Below are 19,139 nucleotides of genomic sequence, written 5' to 3'. Positions count from 1 at the left end.
AGTTGAGAGTTAGGATAAGATGGCCTCAGGAATGGTAACACTACTGTTGCTCGTGTTATTTTTTGGTTTCAGAAACAATGGCAGCTGCAGCAAAGTCCTGGCCAGCAAAGAAGAAGACTTGGAATTGGAAGGACAACTTCAGATTCTTAACAAACTTCCCGTCAAAGCTATTCGGGTACTCTTGGTAGAATAACGTTTTTAATGGAAGTGTTTGACTTAGTAGAAATTGTACAAAAACACACACACACACACACACCACCATTCAATTGAGATTTCTGCAATTTTGTTTTTATAATATTTCATTTTAGCGACCTTTTAATTAGTCTAATTTTTTATTTTAGCAACATTTTAATTAGTCTGATCTAAATTATGTGAAGAGGAGGGAGCACATGTAGTTAAGAGGGATTAAAGACTCTTGCAAAATTCATATGGATTTTTAAAGAATTTGAATGGATTGTGGTGGAAGGATGTGAAATCCTAGGGGGGGTGAGGTTGGATTCTTTTTAGTATTGGTTATATATACTTTTGGCTCTTAAATCTCACAAAATCCACAACTTATTGAAATCCTCCAAAATCTTAATTTTTTGAATACGCTTGGATTTGGATGGATTTTAAAATCCTTTAGAATCTTTTAATTGACTACACCTAGATTTTAAAGGATTCTAAAATCCTTTAATTGACTACATCTAGATTTGAATGGATTCTAAAATCCTTTGAAATCTTTTAATTGACTACACTAGGATTTTAAAGTCTTTTAAAATCCTCTCAAATCCAAGTTTGACTACACCCCCTAAATTTGCGCTAATCTGTAATTTAAAGCCAAATTTTAGTTCATTTGTAGGTTATTATATCATTTTTACTTTTTATATAACAAATGAAATTTTAAATAGAAATATGGTTTTTTTACTTCTTGTCCACCGCGCGAGAAAAACTTGTATGGGGCTTGACTTGTCACTGGATTTCGCTAAATGACACTACAATCCACTTAAAACTCGCCACGTGGCAAGTCTTAAATATATTCTTTTATCATTCTTTTATATTTAAAATTTTTATAATTATTTTTTTAACTAATTAATATATTATGTTATGTTTCCTTTTTTATTTCTTTCCCCCCTATTTTTTTTCTTCCCAAATCCCCCCCCCCCCCACACTTTGTTTTGCCGTAGGTCTTAGGACTCCCTCCCCTTTCTTTCTTTCTCAGTTTTGTTTCATTGTTTCTTTTTTTCTTTTTTAAAAAAAAAAAAAAAAAATTGGGTTATGCACCCACTCCAAGTTTATCATGGAAAGCAACCATAAGTTTCTTTTCTTTCTTTATACAATAGTTACTGTGCACACTCCAGATTATCGAGTCAATTTTTTTATATTTGTTATCTTTCACTTTGTTTTGATCGTAGTAACTTTCTATTTTCAAGAAAGTACTTCTCTACCAAATATAATTAAGAACTATAGATAATACTATTTGAAATAAAACTTTGATCAAAACATTAGCTATTAAAAAACTTGATATCCCAGGTGAATGTAATAGTTATTTTGACTAATTGTCAAGCAACCAAACTACATAAATAAAAAGAAAAAAAAAATCCCACATTGTCTCTTCAATTCGTCCATCTTCAATCCATGAGCTCTATGTTTCCAGCATCTGCGCATTTTTCTAAGAATTCTTGAAGTTGAAGAGCTAAAGTTGTGTTATCCAAGATGTCTACTGCCATTAACCTAAATCAATAAACAAAATGTTAGAATGATAACACAAATTGTGACTTATAACTCCAAATATAAGTTTCAATACAAACCTGATTGTAAAAGTCATGAAATGATGGACACAAGGTTGTCATATTTGATGGAGCATTGATATACTCTTGATTATGTTGCCTTGCAAGTGTACATAAATTCATTACATAATAATATAGTATGTTCACAATAAAAAGTATAAAGTACCATATTGAATGAGTATTACCAGAAACTACAGTATTAGGTGGTGACAGTTTCGAGGTATATCTAACTTTTGCCACTTTCTTCGATTTTTCCAAAGCACTCTTCAATCTCTTGTTGGTTCCCCCTTTAGCTCTCATTGTTGGAGGATCCAATATATGTTGATCATCATCTTGAACACCGGAAGTAGATAGGCTATTTTTCTTTTTAACCTTATCCGAGGCTTTCTTTGCTTTTATGTCCTTTTCAACCAACTTCATTGCCTCTGATAATTTTTCACTAACAACGTGAGCACCCCAATCACTCATTGACGCTAAGCTAAAAAGACTATTTCCTTTATGCATCAATTGACTGAGACGTAATGATTGAGCAGACTTCAGATTTCCTTGTGGTGATGAGTCATCTAAATCACTACTCAAAAGCATCCCTTCTTTGACTGTTTTGGTCCATCTCTTTAATACATATTGGGTTGGTATACTAGTAAGATATTTCGAGTCAAACACCCTCAAAGCATGACGACACAATATGCCCTTAGCTTCATACATTTTACATGAGCAGGAAACTATGGAAGTATGAGAGATAAACTCAATTGTGTTCACTCTTTTATGACCTTCTTCGGTTGCTTCATAGATAGTAACACCTTCTTCATTACTAACTTCTTTTGACCTTATTGTCAAACAACTCATGTACTCAATTTCAAAGAACTTGAATATTTTATTGGTGTACACCTCAGCTGCATGACATAAAATTCCACTAATTACTTTGAGACGAGGCATACCTTGTTTGCAGTTAAAATCTTCTTGCAACTCTGTCAAACGCATGTCTTCTAGCTTTTTCTTATAGTGAAGCACAAACTCAATAATATTTGTTGTCTTTGTACACATTTGATGGAAAACATTATTTGTACTCTCAACTCTTTGAGTGGATTTCATAGTTGCAGAGAAAGTATCTAAGCTAAAAGCAGGACACCACTTATTACGAAGGTTATATAGCTTATTAAGCCATGGATGAGTTTGAAGGTTGAACTTACTAGTCATGGAATCCCATGGAACCCCCAATTAAAAGAAAAGAAAATAACCCTAGTGGGTTATTCATGTCACATGATCAAAGCAACTATTGTATAAAGAAAGAAAAGAAACTTACATATTCTTGGTTTCTTTCCATGACAAAATTGGAGTGGGTGTAGAACTTTTTTTTTTTTTTTTTAAAAGAAAGAAAGAAACGGGAAAGAAAGAAAGGGGAGAGAGTACTAAAACCTTAAACCTACTGCAAAACAAAGTTGCTGAGAGTACTAAAACCTAAAACCTACTGCAAAACAAAGTTGCCCCGGGGGGGGGGGGGGGGGGAGGGATTTGGGAAGAAAAAAAACAGGGGGAAAGAAATAAAAAAGGAAACATAACATTAATATATATAATATAATATATTAATTAGTTAAAAAATTAATTATAAAATTTTTAAATATAAAAGAATGATAAAAGATTATATTTAAGACTTGCCACATGACAAGTTTTGAGTGGATTGTAGTGTCACTCAACGAAATCCAGTGGTAAGTCAAGCCCCACACAAGTTTTTCTCCCACCGCGCTATTGATATTCCGGCAATTGTTTCATCCTTCATTCTCTCTGTTCTGTCTACTTTTTCTTTCCTGTTCTGTTTGTAAATTTCTCTGTTCTTCCCAACCTATTTGATTTTGATTTTTTATGTCACTCCTTTTGTATCACAGAATCCAGAAGGTGATATTATCGATTGCATAGACATCAATAAGCAACCTGCATTCGACCACCCCTTACTCAAGAATAACAAAATCCAGGTACACAACTTTTTAAGCATCTTCTCATATTCTTTCGAATTTCTTCATTCTTTGTTTCAAAGTTTGAAAAATAATTCATTTATTACCAAAAAAGAAAAACATTTTGTTAATTGTCATGTATGGTTAACTGTCAATCAGTATGTATCGCCTTCTACCTACCAAACCCTAATTTTTCATCTCTAAATAAGCTTCACTGCACTCTGAACATGCATATATAACACATATGTATGTATACAAGCAAAAACAAATTTTAAACAAAACATAGTTTTATTTGAATATCCTAAAAGTTAAAATGTATTAAATAAAAAATTTGCAGGTGCGACCAATTTCATTTTCAGCTGGGATTCAAGACTCAGCTCCTGTGATTCATGATCCAATACACGAATCATTGTCTAAGAGGGAAGCATGCCCGGACGGAACAGTTCCTATACAAAGAACAACGAAGGATGATATAGTAAGGGCCAAAAACATTTCCAATCAAATGTTTCGCAACAACGGCTGCCATAATCCTCTTCCTCCTAACATTCATGTAAGTATGTATATCAGTTTTGTGTGTCTAAACCGCATAAAGTGAAGCTATAACTCCATTCAATAACAGTTTATCCAGGCATCCGTTTAGCACCAGTGTCTATTGTTGGTGGGCAAACGTATGAAACGAAATTCACTATATACCAGGTAAACTAACTAATTAAACAGAGTTTTTTTTTTTTTTTTTTAATAACTAATTTGGATTTTCATTCTCTGATGAGATGGTTTTTTACTAAGCTCGAGTTCTTGTTCGTAGATTTTTGTTTTGATCCTTTGTTAGGTACATTATTATAGTTTATATGCGTGACAGTCGGGTATTGGCCAAAGGAAATATTTACAAGTTTACGTAATGGGGCTGATGAAGTTGGGTGGGGAGGAACTGCCATGTCCGGAAACACGCTGAGCCCCCCCCCAGTCGGCAGTGGTCGATGCCCAGATGGGAACATAAGTCATGCAGCATAATTGAGAAGCCTGCATCATACAAAATGATAGGGATACTGGATCCGCGTATTGGGGTTATAGATTTACCTACGGAGGACCAGGTGGTGATTGTGGGCACTAGAAAATAACTTTTGCTACAAATGTATGAAGAGAGTTTGAAAGAAGGACAATATTATATCCAATTTAACTTTCAATAATTGAATGCGTATTGAATATCAAGTTTAAGTTCTGATAATGTTTATGGTTTTAGTGTGATTTGTTTGGTTGATTTCGTGTACGAGGAATGAACAGAGGAACACTAAAACGAATATACAGTATGTGACGGCTAAAAAGATTGTGCAAATGCAGCAGCACAACTTCATACATATGACCCAATTGTAGGGTTTTGGTACATTGCCAACTCACATTCTTATCTCCAATTGAGCCAGATGACAAAGTTGTACAAACTTGAACACCTACCATTTTCAGATTCGATCCTTACACTAAGTTTTAAGTGATCTAATCTAAGACAGTACACTCGTCACTTGATTAAAGCTCAAAACTAAAACTAGCGGTTACATTTAAACTAAAACTCAATCGACTTTAGCTACTGCTTCATCTTCTTCTTCATTGAGCCTTCAATTCTAGGAACCAGAACCAAATTAGGTTCCAACACTCCCCTCTAAATTGGTTATGTTTGTCACCTCGAGCAATCCCCAGAGGTAAGTGAATCGGTTATTTGCAAGTGCCTTGGTGAATATGTATGCGATTTGTTCTTCTATCTTGCAATAGTTTAGCTCAATTATGTTTTCTTGTATTGCTTCCCTAATCAAATGATATCTTCTCTTGATGTGCCTTGTCTTTTGGTCATAGCAACTGCAGAAGTGTTGTCACACATGAGAGGTGTGGTATGAACCTGCAACGTTGTTTATGAGGCACTCACATACTTAGTCTCTGCAGTAGATATAGTGCAACACTTTGTTGCTTAACTGAGGCCCACAAAAATACACCTGAGCCAAATGTAAAGCATACACAATGTGCTTCTGCAATCATCTTCACTGCCTCCCCAATCACTGTTTCAAACCCAATTAGGATAGTTGACTTTCTCATCTCATATTTAATTCCACGATCCAATGTTCCTTGTCTTAGCACCCGCTTATCAGTTCCCATGTGAATTCTAGTAGGATTCTGCATAAATCTTGAGAGTAAGCTTGCAGCAAACATGAGGTTTGGTCACGTTGCAGTTAAATACAAAGACTATCAATAATGCTTCTGTATAGATTTGAATCAGAAGGTTCACTCCCATCATCCTTCATTAGCTTTTCATTTACAACTATATGAGTGGACACAAGCTCGCATCCCTTCAATCCAAACTTTTGAAGTAAGGCTTCATCCTAGCCCAGCCCATCTCAACAGCGACCTTGGCGGAATGGGCCAACCTGCTTTCTTAGCTGGATAATCTACTTTCCCAAGAGGAGTCTTATTGCAAGCAGTGTTTGGCTTAAGGAGGGTGACGGAAATTATCGCTTCTTTCACAAATTTGCTAACGGAAGAAGGTTGAAAAATCGAATCCTGGGATTACGGGATGACCACGGTAATTGGTCTGAGGACGACAACGGGATCAAGACTACTGTCCTCGGGTATTTCTCCAATATCTTCCAATCTCAGAACGTGAGGGACTTGGAATTTGGGCCTATTCTAGATGCCTTGGATATGCGTGTGGATGAGGATATGATGCAGATTCTTAATGGGGACTTTTGCGGTTGAGATCAGAGAGGCAGTTTTTCAAATTGAGGGGTTTACAGCGTTGGGTCCTGACGGTTTTCCACCTCTGTTCTTCCAACGATTTTGGAGTATCGTTGGACCCGATGTCTCATCTGTTATCCTTTCTTTTTTGAACTCTGGAAAGATCCTCAAGAAAATAAACTTCACTCATGTATCGCTCATCTCGAAGCAAAAGAAGCCCTCTGAGATGACACATTTCCGTCCTATTAGCCTATGCAACATTTTGTACAAAATTTCCTCTAAGGTTTTGGCTAATCAATTGAAACTCATCATTCCCGCCTTATTTCTGAACATCAAAGTGCCTTTGTGCCGGGAAGACTCATCTCTGATAACACCATCTTGCCTTTGAAAATTGGTCATTTCCTATTCAATCGAAAAAGGGGTAAGAAAGTTTTTATGGCAATGAAATTGGATATAAGCAAAGCTTATGGCCAGGTGGAGTAGGGTTATTTGAGAGGTGTCTTACAGAAAATAGGATTCCCCCCACAGTTGGTAAGATTTATTAATGGTGTGTGTATCAACAGTATCTTATTCTTTCCTGATTAATGGATCCCTTCGTGGGTACTTACATCCAGGACACGGTCTAAGACAAGGTGACCCTCTATCCCTGTTTCTTTTCCTTCTCTATGCCGAGGGACTCTCAGCCCTATTTTCAAAACAAATGTTGGATGGCTCGTTGCAAGGAGTCGTTATTTGCAGAGGCGCCCCTTATTAGTCACCTTTTTTTTTTTTTTACAGATGACTACCTTATCTTTGCTTGGGAATCCACCGATGACTATTCCCAAATCTTAGATATGCTTTAGTCTTATAAGAAAACATCGGGTCAGTCTGTTAATCTGGTAAAGAGTGTGGTGTGCTTCAGCCAGAATGTTCGGTGTCTGGCTCAAGAAGAATTGGCAAACCTTTTGGGTGTAAACATAGTTGATCGACACGAACGGTATCTGGGCCTCCCTACTCTGGTGGGTAAGAATAGAGGGATGTGTTTTAGTCACATTAAGGAAAGACTTTTAAAGCTTCTTAAAGGTTGGAAGGGGTAGATGCTAGGCTCTGTAGGGTGTGAGATCCTTGTAAAGGTTGTGGCCCAGTCTATCCTTATCTATACGATACAATGCTTCCTATATCCAAAATACTTTTGTGATGACCTGGATAAGATGGTGGTTGGTGGAATGGGACGAATGAAACTATGAAAATTCATTGGCTATCATAGGATAAACTCTGTTTGCCAAAGGGTGAGGGTGGCTTGGGTTTCTGAAACATGTATGCGTTCAACTTGGGGTTTTTGGCAAAACACGGGTGGTAGCTGATAAATGAGCTTAACTCATTGGTGGCGCAAACTATGAAGGAAAAAATATTATCCTAACATGTCTTTCTTGAGGGCTGAGGTTAAAACCAAAGCCTCAATTAGCTGGAGAAGTATTTGTACGGCTTGATCGATCATTGACAGAGGTTCCTGCTGGAAGATTGGAAAGGGTGAGGCTGTGGATATTTGGGGGGACCACTGGATCTCATATCCCTATCGATTCCGTGTTTTCACTCCAAAGCCTCTGCTCCGTGAGGTTAATTTAGTCTCTGATCTTATTTTCCACCAAACAAAACAATGGAAGATCCCCATTATTAGATCCTTATTCTCCAACGAAGAGTGCAAGGCTATCCTTTCCATGCCACTTAGCTTTCGGAGCTCGCTGGACATCCTTATCTGGCATTTCAATAAGGATGGACGGTTCAGTGTGAATAGTGCCTATCATGTGGCCTGTAAGGTCATCTCCAACTGAAGGAGGGCCAGAGGGCTCATTTTATCCCTTCGAACCTCCAACAAATTAATATGTTAATGAACAGTGCAGTGCCATATTTCTTACCATCTCCAACCGAGGGCCAAAGGGTCATAGGTCTCGTTTTAGCCTTGTCACAAAAAAAACATCTCCAACCAAGAGCCAAAGGGTCATATGGACAAACATAATTTATTATTTAAATTTAAAAAGTTTTGGCCGAAAAAAAAAATTCAAATCCAACGGCTACCTGACGTTAACTAGCCGTTGCATTTGAATTTTTTTTTTAATTTTGCTATAAATAGGGTAGATATTGGGCTATAATTCACACACCCTTGAATTCAATCTCTTTCAATTCAAACTTTTTCAATTTAAGTTTGCAATGAATTCCAATTTTGGATCGTCTTCGAATTCCAACTAGGTGTCCGAATCCAATTCTAAATTGGAAGAAAAATGGGTGTAGATGAGACTAGAATATGAGGAGTCTGATGAAGAAGATAAAGCATGGCGCAACACACAATATGTAGCAACCATGGCTACATCTATGGTGTGTTAGCGAACTGAGGAACAACCTCAATAGGGTGGCTTTGTTGCTGGTCCCTCCTACAAACCACGAAACAAAGCGATGACGCATGACAATCTGATGAATAACTACTTCAACCCCAACTCGGGGTACACATAAGAGGATTTCAAACGTTGCTTCCAGATGTGGCATCCAATGTTTGAGCGTTTACTTCATGATGTCCAACACGTCAATCCATACTTTTGACAGAAGCTGGATAGAATAGGCCATCATGGTTTCTCACCTCATCAGAAGGTTACTATTGCACTCCGAATGATGGCCTATGCCTCCCCAGCTGATGCAATGGATGATACATGCGGTATGTCTAAGTCTACATGCTTGATACTCTTGCTGAATTCTGTGACACAATTGTTCATCTTTATAAAGAGGAGTACCTCCGTGAGCCAAATCAAGAAGATCTGGATTGGCTTCTTCACAAAGCTGAAGACCATGGCTTTCTAGGCATGATAGGGTCATTAGATTGCATGCATTGGAATTGGAAGAACTGTCCCACTAAATGGCAATGAGGCTTTAGCAGAAGGTTGAGAAAGCCAACTATTATGTTAGAGGTGGTTGTCTCGTATGACACATAGATCTGGCATGCTTTCTTTGGAGTCCCTGAATCCCGAAATGACATTACAGTTCTTGGGCGTTAACTCATCTTCAATAACCTGACGAAAGGTAAATCAACCTTAACTTGACTATACATCAACGACCATCAGTACAATATAGGGTATTACTTGGCAGATGGCATCTACCCAAAGTGGGCGACACTTGTCTAAGCAATTCCAAACCCGGCGAATGACGCCTAAAAGTGTTTTACCTAACACCAAGAAGCATACCGAAAAGATGTTGAGAGAGCTTTCGATATTCCACAAGCACAGTGGAAGATCATCAAGGAACCGGCAAGAGGGTGGAGTTGAGAAAATTTGGACTCCATCATGATGTCTTCCATCATATTACACAACATGATTGTAGAGGATGAGCGAGATGGTTATGTTGATGGAGAGTCTGATGACGACCAAGAGGATCCAAATAGGTCAAGAAAGGCTCGTGCAAAAATATATGATGGGCCTAATTTGCCTTTCCATCCAAGAACTGGTAGTATCTCTTTAAATGAGTACATGATGTGCTATAGGGTGATACATTTCCGTGCCACAAACAAGTACCTACAACAAGATCTTGTTGCACATCTTTGGGCCAAAAGAAGCATGGTTTAGGTGTTTAAGTTTTATGTTGTTAAATGTTTTTAAAAATGTTGTTTAAGTTTCATGTTGTTAAATGTTTTTTTTATGTTGTTTAATGTTATTTAATCTCGTTTAATATTGTTTAATATTGTTTCATGTTACTTAATATTATTTAATGGCTTAGAAAGTTATAGGAAAAAAAAAATAGAATTTTTTTTTAAATTTCTAAATAAAAAAAAAACTAAAAAAAAAAAAAAAAAAAAAAAAAAGGGCTAGCTAGCTATTGCAATTTGAATTCTGGCCCAGCTCAGGGCTGGCTAGCTGGCTCCTTTAGGACGGTCGGTTAGCCCTATGGTCCTTTTTTGTCCAATGGGGCCCACGTGCCCTTTGGCTTGGCCTTCGGTTGGAGACGGTTTTCGAGCTATTTTCAACCCTCTGGACCCTTCGGTTGGAGATGGCCTAAGGTCCTCTTGGAGAAGGGTAATCTAGCTTCCACTTTGGCAGGGTCATCGTGCTACGTGGGTAAGTGGGGGAAATTATGGCCTGAGAATGTTCCCCCCAAAGTCAAGATTGGGGTGTGGAGGATCTGCAAGGACATCATCCCCACCAAAGCAAATATGGTTTGTAGACGGGCACTGACTTGTCTTGTACCCTGTGCTTTGGCCCATCGGAATCTGCACTGCACATTTTATGTGACTGCTACTTCGCCTCATGCGCATGGTTGGCATCATGTATTGGGAAACCCCCTTCACGTAATAATATTAACTCTTTTGAGGATTGGGTTATCTTCTTGGCTTCTCGCCTTTCTCAATCACATTTCGAGATTTGCCTTATGATCTTTTGGGCAATCTAGTGTGCTCGTAATAATTGATTGTGGAAGGGTGGGTTAGAATGCCCGGACATTGTCACCTCGAGGGCAATCAGTTGGTGGTTAAATTTCCAAAAAGCTCGGTCCCATCCTTCTGTCTCTAGACCTCCAATCCCTTCTATGCCGTGGAAAAAACCCCCTCCAAGTTATGTAAAGATTAATGTGGATAGGGTGTGGAAAGAAAGTGAAAAATGTGGTGGCGTCGGGGTTGTGATTAGGGATGAGTTAGGGTTGGTTTGGTATTGCTGTGCTTTGAAAAAAAAAACTGATTCTGTTGTGCTGTGAGAATAAGCTCATTTTTGTTGCTTCACGTTTTTAACTTTTTTTACCCAAAACTGTGAAATAAGTTGTTTTTAAGTGTTTACCAAACACCTTTTTTAGCTCAGTTTTTTTTTTTTTATACCCACTTTTTATAAAAGCATCTCAGTACCAAACCAGTACTTAGGAATGTGTGTTGCAGCTTGCTCAAAGGCATTTCCGTTTGTTGTTTCGCCTCTTCATGCCAAAGGCCTTGCGGCTCGTGAAGGCCTCCTTTTGGCGACGCAAAGGGGATTACAAAATATCATTCTTGAATGTAACTTTCTCCATATCGTTTCAGCTTTCCAACGAAGCTGCTCACAGCCTTGCTCATTTTGTAAAAGAACAAAGAGTTAGATGGAGACCTCAACCATAGAATACAAGCTGAATGGATGAAGTTGAAGAGTGCATCCGGCGTGTTGTGTGGCCATCGTATGCCACTGAAGCTCAAGGGAATTTTATAAGACGGCAAAAGACTGGCAATGCTTTATGGCAAGGAATGTTAGGCAGTGAAGCATCAACACATACATAAAATGGGTGTAGCGGAGATGAGAATGCTTCGTTGGATGTGTTGGCACACGAGAAAGGATAAGATTCAAAATAAGGATATTCGAGGTAAAATAGGAGTAGCCGAAATTGAAAGAAATATGAGAGAAAATTAGTTACGGTGGTTTGGACATGTGAAATGAAGGCCTACTGTCGTTTCGGTTAGAATATACAATTACAAGACAAAGGTTCAAGGCCGAAGAGGTAGAGGAAGACCTAGAAGTACTTGGATCTAACAGAAGACGTGACACAGAACCGAACACAATGACATTCTAAAATTCATATAGCCGTCTCCACTTAGTGAGAAAAGATTTTGTTGTTGTTGAGTGTTTTTTCGTTTATGGGGTCAAAACTAAAAACTAAAAAGCCATGATTATCAAACAAGCCCTAAAGTTCGCAAGTTCAAGCTGAGACAAAAGTGAAATTGTTCAAACTATAGGGACACAAAAACTTCAATTTCACCATGGGGACTAACGAACTAACTGTTTTTGCATAAACTACATAGACCCAAGTAAAACCCCTCATAACTTTACAAAAAACTGTTTCGTTCCTGAAGGATTAAGGTTTTAACAACGATGGCTACAACAAATGAACAATAACTTATTCCAACAAATAAAAATTGAAATAGCAGAAGAAAAACAAAATTGATCATGCAAACTAACGAACACCCTGTCGCACGGAAGCTCAGTCGTGCTTGCTTGCCCATATTTCTCACTTCCTACCCTTCCTGCCTGTTGGCTTTCCTGAAGCCTTTCCTTTCCCCGGCCCCTTGCCTCTGTCACCCTTTCCGGCACCCTTGCCTCCTCTCTCACCCTTGGCAGCAGTTTTTACTTTCTTTGAATTGCCTTTTCCAGGCCTTTTACCTGGTCCACTACCCCTTGCATCCTTTTTCATCCTTCGATCCACACGTACTTTACCCTTGCCAACCCTGACTTGAACTCCTTTCTTTGCAACCACATACTCCTTTTGAGGCCTTTTGGGCGCAGCTTTCTTGTACATTTGTTCAATTTGCTTCCTCTTTGAACGATCAGAGATGTCTGGCTGGTCGGATATTGTGTTTGCCTTCTTCCGAACCTTCTCAAGCTTCCTAAAGGCAACTCGCTTCTTTCGAGCTTTAGCCTCTGCCACCTTCTTTGCAGGGCGGGCATCAATTTCTTTGAATTGTGCTTTCATGGCATTAATCTCTTCTTTGGTCACTGGTTTAATTGGTTGACGGTGCCTCTTCTCCTCATCTAAAAACCATCTGGGCAAGCCATCATCATCAAACATGTACTTGTTATAGGCATCATCAAGCATCTGTTCCCTTGGCTTTTTCCTCAACATTTTCTTTGCACACGCCAGTATCTCGGCTTTTTTATCTATATCCATATCCTCAGATTCATCTGATGACGAGTCATCACTTGAATCTGTACCCGGAGCAGGGACAATCTCAAAATCATCATCTGCCTTTGAAGCTTTAAGTTTATGGTCATTTTCAGTCTTATTCTTGGCATTGTGAATTGCATTATTTTCCTTACCATTCTGAATTGCAGTCTTTTCATTGGCCTTTTCCAGCAAGGGAAATTTCTCCTGCCTTTCAACCTGCATTTCATCTTCACTACCAGAGTTCTCCAAATCCCCCTGCTCTACAGCTTCGCCAAAGATATCCTGACTAAACCAGTTATTCGTAATTTCCTCTTGAGTAGGTCCATCCCCCTCGTCAAGTGCTTCCAATAGAGGATTTGATTCCTGGATACCCTGGTCTTTGTCTGAATCATAATCAGACTGAACAATATCACTGCCATCCACCTCCTGCATGGCCAAATAAATAAATAAATATCAACACAAGCACTATTCTGTTGTAGATATAAATACTTCCGTCATCCATGCACTCATGCCTACCAAAAAAAATTCTGCAGAAAGATATTGAGATTTTAAGTAACACTACTCCCAAACAGACCCACGGCATGAGACCATATCAAGTGTCAATTTTTTTTTGCAACACCATGCATAATGAAAACTTCATACCTCCAAAAGTTGAGTGTCTTCAGAATGTGCTTGTTTTAAACGTTTCCGCTGCTTTGCACTTCCCTCCTTTTTGGACGTGTACTGTTCATAAGCCTTATCGAAAAGATCTTCCATTTGTGCATCATATCTAACATCATAAATAGTAATACATGATTTAATACACAGATACTAGAATTATTTGTTTATCTAATGCTCTATTATTTGTTTATCTAATGCTCTATTATCTGTTTATCTAATGCTAATATAAGGTAAAAGAAGAATAACCTTCTGCGTTCGTCTTCAGTGTCCATATCACTGGATGATGCTTCTTGGGTTTTTTCATGGGTTTCCTCATTTTCACCATCTCCAAGGTCACCATTCTCACCATCATATTCAGTGGAATCAACGGCTACCAGATCATTCTTACCCTGAAGGACGAGAATACAGTCAAGATATGAATTCATATTTATACATGAAGTTGGTGAAGTCAGAACCTACTATCTTCATCAAGAAAAATTAAGGAACATAAAAGCAAAAGGAAGATTTTGATCTTTGAGGAGAAAAAAAATGAAATCCTTTTAAATGTCAACGGACAAAGGTAGAAAGAAAAGCCAACTAACAGTAAGTAGCATACAAATTCTGCCAACTAACATCTACTGTAAAATTATAACAGACAAAATATGGTAATTTCCAAATTATAGAGTACAGTAAAACCCTTTTATATACTTAAATAATAACTTCATGCCATTCTGTTGTGGAACAAATAAATAAATCAAGTATAGTAAGCTCGCAATGGCTAATGAAAAGAAAAAAGTTGTGAAATAGAAGCCTTCATACTGTACCAAGGACTTGAAACTATAATCTAACTTCCCCAAGAAGGCCCATAAAAAATGAACTCTCGAGATTTGAAAAAAAACTCCTCAATCAGAAATCTCATTCCCGAGAGAAAATCAACGTGCAAAGGTATTGTGAAATGAAAACATACCTTAATGGAAGAGAGGGAAAACAACTCATTGTCAGTATAACCATCTTGCAGTGCATCTATTTGCATCCCTGTTGCTTTCCGTACTTTGTCCTGCAAATATAGATTTAATCAAAAGGAACAAAGAGCCATATGTTGATATTCATGATAAAGAAATAAACAATAGTTCTTATCCTGGAAGATTACAACTTTAAATCTAACTCTACATCGATAAATTGTTGAACGAAAAAAAGGGAAAAGGAGAAGGCGAAATAAACAATAGTTCATATCCTGGAAGATTACAACTTTAAATCTAACTCTACATGGACAAATTGTTGAGCCAAAAACAAAAAAAGGGAAAGGAGAAGGCGAACTATTTTTTTACATAAAAAGAGACCAACAACATGAAGGTGCCGCCAGCACGCGAGAAGCTGTAAAACTTTCAGCTTCATACTTGATTGAAAAGGTTAAACTATCTTTTACACTATATCATCAGTTGACCTAAGGACCAAGCCAACAAGCAACGTTGTAAAGACTGTACGGTCAAACAGGCGAAAGCCCTGTAATCCTATTTTGGCACCAAATCCAGCTAAAATGCACATGCAAACATACAATAGAGGTGGTGATTCCAGGGCCATCACACTGCTTAATGGAATTAATAACTGTTAGAAAGTCTAACTTTACATTATCAGGCTTCATTTAATTAATTATCATTGTCTCTCCAAACTGGTGTATATTCCCCAAGAATATTTGACCATTTACCAGTTTCATGTCTGACAATAACAGCAGGTGGTCATGCATAATTTTATTTGATTTTTTTTTTTTTTTTTTTTTTTTTTTTGAGAAAAGTAGTCGTGCATAAATATAAAGGAAACAAATAGCTACAAACTTGGGCTCGTCTTTTTGCTAGAAGCTTCTTTGTTCGTTTCTTCTTGCGCTCCATAGCATATGTCAGCTCCTCCATTTCATTGAGTATTTTGTCTTCCCCATCATCCTTATCCTCCTTATTCTCCTCCTTTTCAACATCTGTAGTAGAAGCGACAGTCTTATGGGACAGAGATAAGGCCTTTTTTATCTGCATCCGCCACCTAAATGACAATACAATCATAACAACTTAGTATGAATGAAGAAACAAGAAAACTAGACTGCAATGTACTGCATGTCTAGTAGATGCATTGCAAATTAACTACTCTGCAATCTGAATTGTCCATCACTAGAAATTATTTCTCAACTTATTTAAATTATTCCAACAATCCAAGTAATGTAAAACAACAGTGGGAGTCCTCCCATGTTTCTTCAGCAGAAAGTTAAACAACCCATCAACTGGAAGGTAAGACCAAATAACGAGAGTTAGTTATTTGATGACATGAACGATAACCCGAGCCAAGTGGAATAATAATTGACCTACCAAGACTCATTCAGAGCTCAAACTGGTCAGGGATCAGCCAAAACCCCAACCGAACTAATAACAATCATAGATGATATGTCTCAAAGAATGCAGAGATACCTTCCCACAACAACTGTAATGATAACGAGTTAAAGAAAAATGCTGTTACAGCAGAGAGACGTGAATTACAGATTAAAAAGAAAGAAGGTGGCAGCGGGGGTTGGGGTTTTTTTTTGTTGGGTGGGGAGATCTAATAAGGTCTAGCCACAAAATGCAATTTTTAAATCTAAAAGAGCAATTTATAGATAAAAGAAACAGCATTTCTTACTTCAAAAGGTACTTGAAATCTTGCTTCCCCAAAACACGCAGATCATCACAGAGAGTTTTAACCTGTCAAACCATAATAGTTAAAGTGGTTGGAACACTACAAGGGTTCCAAAGTATTAAAGGGGCAAATAAAACACATTTTTTTCACCTAGTAGGGAAAAGTAAAATCTATATCAAGAGAACACAACATGCAAAGAAAAAACAAGAAATGACTACCTCTTCTGTTGTTAAAGCATGATCCTTGATGAGTAAAGATGCCTCATCGTCAAAGCTTATGGATGTAGTAGAACCAAGGATATCGAGAGGAACATCAGACCAAATGAAAGCAGCAGCAGAAGACACTTTTCTCAAAATTGTGTCTCCATCTTCATACCTAAATATAGAACCCAATCAGGCAACACTTGTGAGATATCAATCAGAGGAACACAAAAATAAAGAGAACCAGGTAGAGATAGCAATCATAAGAACTCAAAAAATTTGAACAAACAAGGTCAATGGTGGATAGAGCAAAATCATTGACCCATCAATAAAATTAAAATAAATGAAATTGGGCCTTTATAAAATTAATCAGCAAAACATCAAGTAATAAAACAGATATTAAGAAAATTACTTATGGGAAATACTAGGGTTCAGCCGTCACCGTTAACAATCCTATGCAATTTTACCAATTACTTATGAATTTCCACACAAATGCTTTGAAAAACCACATACAATGATCCTGTTAGGAAATTAGAACGCTTCAGCTCATACAATAGTGATCAGGTAAAGATATAAAGAAAAAAAAAATTAAGAATTAGAAAGAACTTTTACCCATCACGGTGTCTTTTTTGCTTTGTTCCTCTTAGTACATCTACCACCTATATCAAGGTGTTGTAAAGAGAATAAATATATTAAAACTAATTTTTTAAAAGGCAAGAATTTTGTACTTATATAAAGCAGGTATTCTGCTTAATCTAATATGAGTTACCTTCTTCTGAGGTTCTACAGACTTAAATAGATGCTTCACGTCAAGTAGGCGCGGATCAATCTTTGCAGGAGCCTTGTACTTAAAACCCAAAAGATATGTCTCAGCAGATGAGCTACGACTAGCTGCTGGTTTATCCTGTTCAACCTTCTCAAATAGCTGCAGATTAGATACCAGGATCAGACAGGCATATCAAAATCCAGAGTGTCGGAATAAATATGTTTTGCAACCTATATACGAGGATCAAATAGGCATATCAATGTAGAGAATTACAATAAATAAAGGAACTGGAAAATCACCTCCTTCATACAATAGTAGACAGCATTATAATCCTGCGACCTGAAGATCTGCAACAAAACAATAATAAGCGCTCGCATTCTAAAACAAAACCAAAACAACTTACATAAACAAATTACTTATATGTTTAAAGACGTCCACAATTCAATTCTTGAAATATTAAACAGTTTGAGCTCTTAAACAAATTGAAAACAGGAATTTCGTGCATATTAAGGTATAATTAACTCCAACCGCTGCCCCATTCAGGAATGCAGTAATGAATCAAACAAATAGAACTCAAAATTTAACAACTCATAGTTTAATCTTTTCATTTGAAGTAACCCAGCAAGCAAAACAACCCCCAACCCATTTCTCACAAAAAATACAAAAAATCCAATACAAACCCACAAAAACCCGATTGCCAACATGTAAATTCAACACATACTTTAGTAATAAATGTTCCTTTGGGAGCCAAAAGCTGAGTAGCCAACTTCACCGCATCAACGACCAAAGCGTTCTGAGCCGTCGCCTCCGAAGACCACGCGCCACCGACATTAGGCGACCCATCATGAAGCACCAAATCGAAAGCCGAACACCCATTCTCCTTTATCAGCTTTCTGAGCCTGGCCGTGCACTCGGGCTTGGTGATGTCCTGCTGGATGGAGAAGGCGCCGCGGACCGGGGCGATGGGGACTAGGTCGACGCCGACCACGAGGCTGCCGACGGGCACGCGCTGCACAGCGACTTGCATCCATCCGCCGGGGGCGGCGCAGAGGTCGAGGACGGCGTGAGCAGAGTGGAGGAATTGGTGCTTGGTGTCGAGCTGGGCAAGCTTCCATGAAGCTCGGGAGCGGTAGCCATGCTCTTTGGCTAGTTTGTAGTACTTGTCCAAACGGTGCTTGCCCTTCACCTTCCCCATGGCTGCCTTCTCAAGAATTCCAAGACGCAAAGGCAGAGAGGTGGTCGAAATTGGATTAGGGTTTTGCAAGGGCTTTTATACACCTTGCCAAATTAAAACGCAAAACGCAGTGTCGGTTGGGTCTATATGACTTTTTATTGTTTTCCCACAAAACAAACTTCATTTAGCGTGAAACTGATATTTGTATTCTAAAAATCTCATTCTATATTCTTTTCGAATATATTTTTGTTTAAATATAAAAAGTTTGAAGTGAAAAATGAGATTTTTAAAGTACAAATAATAACTCTCTAAAGATAAAGAGGAAATTACAAATGTGATAACTGGCTAAGTCCAAACAAAACACAGAATCCTTAATAAAAGAGTAAAAAATCCCAAGCAATAGAAGATCCACACAAACTTAAGCCCAAAAGCAGAAAGACAAACAACAATAGAAAAACCCTAAACTAATGTCCCAGATACTAATTCACAGCTGTAGCCGCCGTCGCCTCATCCTCGAGGGAAGTTCTCAGACTACTCCAATCAGATAAACTATATTGTGCAATAAAATATATTATATGTGTTTGCTACTCTTATCAAATTAATGGTCATTAATGGTTCTCGTGGTGATAAGGTAATTCGACG

The 19,139-nt window shown here is 37.9% G+C and overlaps 1 protein-coding gene across 1 annotated transcript; it reads right to left on the bottom strand.

Annotated features, from left to right (window-relative positions):
• Positions 1–12,117: 12,117 nt before the first annotated feature.
• LOC137725369 (uncharacterized) lies at positions 12,118–18,590 on the bottom strand. Its single transcript, XM_068464030.1, has 11 exons — positions 18,045–18,590; positions 17,623–17,670; positions 17,327–17,482; positions 17,170–17,216; positions 16,576–16,732; positions 16,361–16,422; positions 15,535–15,733; positions 14,670–14,759; positions 13,970–14,112; positions 13,706–13,832; positions 12,118–13,489 (listed from the first exon to the last, which is right to left on the bottom strand). The coding sequence occupies exons 1-11, from the start codon at positions 18,516–18,518 to the stop codon at positions 12,410–12,412; spliced, it is 2,583 nt and encodes an 860-aa protein (XP_068320131.1). The 5' UTR covers positions 18,519–18,590; the 3' UTR covers positions 12,118–12,409.
• Positions 18,591–19,139: the final 549 nt, after the last annotated feature.

This window comes from Pyrus communis, chromosome 2 (genome assembly GCF_963583255.1).
Source record: "Pyrus communis chromosome 2, drPyrComm1.1, whole genome shotgun sequence".
Classification (NCBI taxonomy): Eukaryota; Viridiplantae; Streptophyta; class Magnoliopsida; order Rosales; family Rosaceae; genus Pyrus; species Pyrus communis.
The sequence above is the reverse complement of the archived record's forward strand: the minus strand, read 5'-3'. Positions and strand labels throughout refer to the sequence as shown.

Coding starts and splice junctions, on each gene's coding strand:
- LOC137725369 (XM_068464030.1), bottom strand. CDS start 18,518: ATGGGGAAGGTGAAGGGCAAGCACCGTTTGGACAAGTACTACAAACTA. Junction 17,483..17,622: donor TCTACTATTGTATGAAGGAG/GTGATTTTCCAG, acceptor TCTAATCTGCAG/CTATTTGAGAAGGTTGAACA. Junction 13,833..13,969: donor ACTGAAGACGAACGCAGAAG/GTTATTCTTCTT, acceptor TTATGATGTTAG/ATATGATGCACAAATGGAAG.